General features: G+C 43.1%; 1 protein-coding gene across 3 annotated transcripts in view; it reads right to left on the bottom strand.

Annotated features, from left to right (window-relative positions):
- Positions 1–4,292: 4,292 nt before the first annotated feature.
- ARHGAP25 (Rho GTPase activating protein 25) overlaps positions 4,293–7,022 on the bottom strand; it is a 313,218-nt gene continuing 310,488 nt past the window's right edge. For all 3 annotated transcript variants that reach the window (XM_069214179.1, XM_069214180.1, XM_069214181.1), the window contains one exon: positions 4,293–6,237. In XM_069214179.1, coding sequence (XP_069070280.1) covers positions 6,024–6,237 — 214 coding nt within the window. In that variant the 3' untranslated portion in view covers positions 4,293–6,023. The remainder of the gene's footprint in view (positions 6,238–7,022) is intronic.

The following is a 7,022-nucleotide window of genomic DNA, read 5'->3' as shown; positions in this document are numbered from 1 at the left end:
CTCGCTCTGTCTAAGCTGCTCCTCTGTCTAATCCTGGTTGGCCGCTTGAGCCCTATTTCCTGTCAGTACGGGGGTGTTCTTTCCTGGAGAGCTGACTTGACCTGAAGTAGCTGTCTTTTCCCCTCTGTCTAGTTAGGATAGTTTTGACCCTGGTAGGGCGGATTTGTCTCCTCACTTGCAGTAGTGTGTCCAACATTGGGGATATGTGCAGGTACTTTTGAATTTCTTGTTCTTCTCCCTGTTGCCTACTACTCCTTCACTGCCGATGGCTGGATCCATCTTTATTCCATGTGGAGCACATTTTCCTAGTTTCCTATTTCAGTTGGAAAGGACTATCTAGTCAGTTGATTGGTTTAACTTCGGGGTCCCTTTTAACAGCTTTACTAACCTACATAGAGGGCCTTGGCTACTCTTTTGCCTTGGTCGTCCATGGGGGTCCCTCCTATGGGATACTGTGCTGTTTTCTAGTACAATCTTGATCGTGCAGAGATGAAATTTCCTTCCTGGCCAACGTCTTACGTGAACTTGAGTGATGCTTGACCTTGTCCCTGACTGTTTCTGTTATCCTGAGGTTTGTCATTCGCCAATGGTCTTCTGTGGACATGCACATTTTGCCTTTCAACTGTTTTGGATTATTCTCCTGATATTTGGCCCTCTGCCCGGAGCCCATGCTAGTCTTTTACAGATTTTCTCAGTGTTGGACACTTGTGTCTGGTTGCCTCTTTCTTTGCCGTGAGCTCTTGCCATTTGGTTCCAGCAGTGAGGAATGTTTGTGGTTGTCTACTTCATTGCAACCCTCTCCCTTTCATGCCATGGAACTTGCTGTGTGGTCTTTTCGTGACTTCATCTCTTGGTTGTTGTAATGCTCAGGTTAGTGTTTGGGTGCTGCTTTTAGCGGCTTTACATTACTCAGGCATGTTGGCTCCACTTTTGAATTAGTTGGTCTGTTTGTCTACATATCTTCTAGTGCCTTCCTGTGGGTTCCCATACACCTGATTCTTAATATTTGGTGCTTTTGGTAGGGTCGATACTGGTCCATTTTTGATAGAATGTACCTGGTGTGTTCTGTGGAAGAACATGCTCTGATTTAGGTTAGGTGAGTGTCCAGGGTCTCTATGTTGGCATTTTTGATTTGGCTTGTTCTTTGTAAGCTTTGCTTTAATGAAGTCTTCGGATGGCATCTCCATCGTTTCTATTGGGTATTGCTATTTGCTTGCTTCCTTTCTGGTGCCTTGGTTCAGCATTATGTTAGACTGCCCTGCCATTTAACAGCCTCTACTGGATCTGTTTTCAGGGTAAATGTGATTAATTGTTTCAGGTTCTCTGGTTGTCTTTACCCCAGGTATCCTTTGCAATACCTTTGGGTGATGTTGGATGGTGTCTGCTCCTTGTGCTCCATCCTGCTCCTTTTGATTTCCTGTTCTGGTTCCCTGCTTGTCCTTCATGACCATGGGAGAGTTGAGAGTTGTCCAGGGTATTCCCTGTGTTCTCCTTTTTTCTAACTATTAATTGAAAGTAATAAAAATTTCAGGTGAATGGTTAATTCATTCAGTGCCTGTTTATGTTGTTTGGCATTGTGAGTACGTCAGAAGATTGGAATTCTTGTGATAAACTCACAAAGTAATGAGCTAGAGAAGGAAGACGGATGACGAGGTAGTGTGCTGATTATTTACCATAGTCTTTATCAATCCCAAATCCGTGTAATATTTGTCCCAGTCATACGTCCTGACCTTCCATTCCTTTAGTTCCCCGTCTGTGTATAGTTAAAGCTTTGTACTGTACAGAAAGGGATAGAGATAGTAAAGAAGTTCATCCTAAGTGTTACTCTCTCTCATAAACACTGGGAAGATATGGACTCAGAGTAATGAAAATTAAGGTAACTAATTGGGCCATTAGCCTGCATCTTCCACAACACAAGTAATAAAAAATAGTGTGACACAGGGCATCCCACAGCAGCTCAGTGCAGGCAACAGGAAAGAACCCTTTAATTAAGGACTACATGGCAGAAAGCTGGTCGGTTAGCCACTCTAACCTTCCTCACTAGAAGTTTCCCTTATATCTCTGATTAGAACAATGATCAACGTTGGTGTCTTTCATCTGAAATCCATATCTCAAAACAGATTTATATAAACTTTAATTTCCCACAAGAAGTATCATTCATATGTATATATATATATATATATATATATATATATATATATATATATATATATATATACCTGTAATACTCCAGATTACACATTCAAATGACTGCAGTGAACAAAATGCGTGTAGTCCTTGTATAATATACAGTAGCTGACATTAAACCACAGCTTTAAGTTTTCTCTACACTGCACTTCCAATTTGAAAATTAGTGTAAATAAAGCACGTGGTTATTTAGATGATTATTGGGACCCAGGTGGTAAGTTGATTTATTTGCATGCACACTAGCATTAGCCCCCACGCCCTGCAGCTGACCACAAGCTGAGCTCACTCCAGGTTTTGTGTGAGCATTTAACACCAGCTCTTAGCTGTTCATAACCATCCGCACAAAAAATACAAAATTAGGTTACTAATACACTCAAAACTAAAATTGGTGTTACAAGGTGGGCAGTAATTTGTGTAAATTTAAAATGAGGATTCAAAAGCGCCATGCAATGCCAGGTGCAAATGGTACCTGGTCTGGAGTGTCTTGGGAGCTGATGATACCCATTCTATATCCAAAATAACCCAGTGGAGGAGGTGTATAACCTGCTCGTTACTTCCAGTCCACATCTGGAAATTCATTAAGTCAAATCCGGCCAGTCCACTTGGATAAGCAGCAGACTAGCACTTGGTGAATACATCACTCAGAGCTCAATGCAGAGGTTGGGCTTTATTAGTCTAAGCCTTCAGACATGCAAGCCTTGTCTACCAAAACTCAATGGAGACCTGCAACCTTTACAATATTTTCCCTGAATGAGAGGAGGAGGCAGAACAAGGAGAGTAAGACCTAGAAATGGTGGGATTGGAGTCCAACCCTTACCTTACTTTCTTATACTCCCCCAAAACACTACAAAGGCCTTCTGATGCACACACCCCATTTCCCGAGGTGGTTACAAAACCCCTGCTGTGTGTCAGCTGAGTAAAGTCTCCACACACAAGATGGAAACCATATCTTTGTAGGGGTGTCCAGCTCATCTTCTTTCATAACCATGTGCCATGGGCTCTTCGTAGAAGGCTGTGTAAAAAGAGGTAATATTGCGTGACACACTGTGGTACCTTTTGTGTTGGCAGTTCTGTGAATGTATTTTCACTGTTATGAAATATCGCCAATTCAGGTGAATGTTTGTGCTTTTTAAATGCATGTTAGCATAATCCAAAGACAGCTAGCCAATGGGAGGGTGATGTACATTATGCGGGCATGTCGGTAGGGCAGGAGGAGTGCTAGCAGGTGCTATCTAATGGGAATAGGATGTCGATGGTATAATAATGGAGTCTGTGTGTAGGGATTTAGAGAGTCTGGATATTTATCAAAAAAGTACAGGTTACTTTGAATGGGACAGAAGGGCAACTAGAATTGTAAGTGTGGGCACCTCGTGAGGCAGGAAGTGGACCACAAGCCTCAGTTCATGAGGTTGCAGCAGGAGCCTCCAATTCTTTAGCCATTGCCTGGCAACCTTACATTTCCAGAGCAGGGAAACCCACTGACGTTTTTTAAAATGTTTTTACCAACAATGAAAATGTTTCAATTAAAGGAGATATAACACAGCCAGTACAATGGCTACAGCAATTCGTGTGTCTTTGTGACAGGGTGCAAATGCTTCTAAATGTTTCTTTTACATAACCACAGGGGTGCAAATGTGAAACTCACAAGGTCAAAGAGAACATCAAACCTGAAAATGTTGGAAGAGGGCAGAGGATTCAAATTTGATTATCTCAAAAATTGTTGTAGGTAGTACCAACATAGTGTGGTACAAGCCACCATAAATCACATTCCCACATGCATCTGTTAATGCATTGGGAAATGCATGAAATAGTGGCTACACCAGCTAAGAGAGGCAAAAAACAGTAACCACCTCACCTTACATCTTCCCTCAGAAACAAAGACTAAGAAAAATTTTGTGAGTCAGTTTGGTTCATGTCAGAGCTGCTTCTATTTCCCTTGAACCTCAGCCTTTTATGGTCTGGTTTGACAGTGTGGCTGTTGCCAGACAATTATGAGAGCACTGCTGGGAGCAGCTTTGGCTCCGCCCACAAGACTGGAGCCAGGAGTATTTGTTTTAATTGGGCAGAAGTTTTGTGCTTCCATAAAAAAAGGGCTTGCCCACCACACCGTTGTAATCATTTTATTGATCCAGCTGCAGTAGCTTGAACTTTTAAGGGACACATACATGACATTTTAATGCTAATAAAGTGTCTTAGATAACTACATAACTTACGTATTTTTTCCCTGGCAGCAGTAGATGGGAGAAGGGCAGTCATTATCCTACATGGATAAGTAGGGGCTCATTACGAGTTTGGGGGTCCCACCACAGGACTGCCAAACGCACTGGGAGGATGCCACCGCCACAGAGTTCCCCCCCGAGCTTATTACAATGTTTGACGGGCTGACCGGCGGTAACATTGTAATAGGTGTTCCTGCTGGGCTGACCGGCAGGAACATTGTTAGGACATTGGCCTCAGCTCCCTTAAGAGAGCCGAGGCCAATATCCTAACCCTCCAGCACCCTCGCAATGCCCACTGTTTGCAAAGCAGACAGTGCGTATTCCAATGGTGCTGGGGCACAGGGGGAGTCCTGCACTACTCATGACATGGTCGTGGGCAGTGCAGAGGCCCTCCTGTGGCCCCCAGCACTTCCTTTCTGCCAGCCTTTTCAAAGCAGGCTCCCCTCCATGAAATGGCTGGGGGAAAGAGGGGTTGTAATTAGCCAGGCAGTGCCGAGTTCAGCGCTGCCATGGCTGAATGCAAGCCGACTGCGATCGGGAACCATGTTCCCGGAGAGGACGGCGGTCCTTTGGAGGTCCAACTATCAAAGTCATAATTTGGTGGTCGGACCATCAAAGTAACAGGGGTCTGACTACCACCGCGAGTGTGGCGACCTCATGACTGCCAAACTCATAATAAGGCCATTAGTTCTGGCTTGCCAGTGGAACTGTCACCTGACCTTTTAACATATACCCATATTATTCTACAGTTCTTTGTTTCCACACTAATACATATTAGTTCCAATGCTATTCACTTGTAATGCTTCACATTACCATACAACATTCTTTTGAAACCAGACCTATTGACATTGCCAATGCACATCATAACTCTGTATCCTTCACAGAAAATGTTAGTTGAGCACTGCAACCAATTTTACATAAAATTCCTTACAGTTCTATACTCACATCCATAGAGATTCTGTGTGAATTTTCTATTGCAATATTAAAGCCATTATTGCATATATTTTTGCCAAGCAACCATAAGTCAAAAGGGAATTCTTTAAGAATATTGACAATTTGTTGTAGGGGTTGCCTATTTGAAAGTTGCAGAGGCTAGCCCTTTCTGCATCTCTAATACTGGGTTGTAATAATAAATCATTAAACTGGCACCTGAGAACAATCTACATGCAGAGTGTCTGGACCTATTATCACGTCCTGACAGTAAGAGGCTAAGCCTCTTTGTTAATCTCCTTCTAACACAACTGTTGCCAGTCTCACTGCTAAAGATCCAGAAGAATTAAGTGCTAAGCATAAAAAATTAGAATTATTTGTGACCATAGTATGTCCAGTTGTTGTCCCACTTCTTGTTTGAAACATTAAGAAATCGTCTATTACTTTTGCTTCCGTCTTCTTTACTGGAGCTAGAAGAAAGTTCTCAGAGGTATAGTTACAGATTTTCTCCATCTCCTTGGAAGATGACTTTCGCAACACACCAGTGGTTGAGGACAACTAAGTCTTAAGATCTTGCATGGTTGAAATTTCTTTCAATCAGATATTGTGCCTTATCCTTACACAGTCAAATTGGCTCTGGTAGCTGAATCCAGTGATTTCCAAGGTCTCTCATCTCTTCCTCTTCTTCTACTTCGGTTTCATCTTGGGTGGATCACCCATTGATTTTATGAATCCCTGGATTTCTTGCTCGAGGCTCTTGTTTCTTTTCTCAGCGTCTTCTCGCGAGCGCTCCACATTTCGGAGGCGGATTTCCAAAGCTGAGCACTTGTTCTTCTCCATCTCAATTGCTTCATTCAATTTGACTACTTTGGCCCAGACTTCATAATTCTCCTTTTCCAAACTGTGATGGGGCAACAAACATAAAAGAAAACAAGGTTATAAAATAACAAGAAAGCTCAGTGGTAAGTATTAAATGTTCTAATGCATAGTCATAATAGTTTAATATATTTGGGCCCAGATTTATACTTGCTTTGCGCCAAATTTGCATCATTTTTTTACACAAATTTGGCACAAACCTAACTCCAAATGTATACTTTGGTGCTAGACCCGCCTTGCGCCAAAGTTTTGGAGTTAAAGTCATTTTTTGCTAGCGAGAAACTACCTTGCGTCAATGAAATGCAAGGTAGGCGTTCCTGGGCAAAAAATTACGATATGGCCTTAGCGCCATATCTATCCCCGTGCTAAAATCAAGCATGGGGAAGGGGGCCCCAAATAATTGCACTAAGCTTGCTTAGCGCCAATATTTAACGCCTGGGTCAGGGCAGGCGTTAGGGGACTTGTGAGCCTTTGTCCACGGTCAGAGACCATGGAATGGGCCCACAGGTGCCCTTCCCTAGCCCCAGGGACACCCCCACCCACACCAGAGGGATGCCAGAGAATAGAGGACCCCATCCTCTGGCGAGTAAGGTAAGTACAGGTAGTTTTTTTTTTTAAAGTGTCATAAGGGGGCCTAACTTGGGCCCTCCTACATGGCACTGGTCCCAAGGGCCATGCCCAGGGGACATATGTTTTTACTAAGACAGGAGTCATGTACATGGGGGTTTTACGTCAAAAAATTACACTAATCTGGTTAGAGGCATTTTTATGCCTCTGCCCATACTAGCATCATCCTTTGACACAACCTCC

Source organism: Pleurodeles waltl, chromosome 11 (genome assembly GCF_031143425.1).
Source record: "Pleurodeles waltl isolate 20211129_DDA chromosome 11, aPleWal1.hap1.20221129, whole genome shotgun sequence".
Classification (NCBI taxonomy): domain Eukaryota; kingdom Metazoa; phylum Chordata; class Amphibia; order Caudata; family Salamandridae; genus Pleurodeles; species Pleurodeles waltl.
Note: the sequence above shows the minus strand (reverse complement) of the source record. Positions and strands in the feature narration are given on the sequence as shown.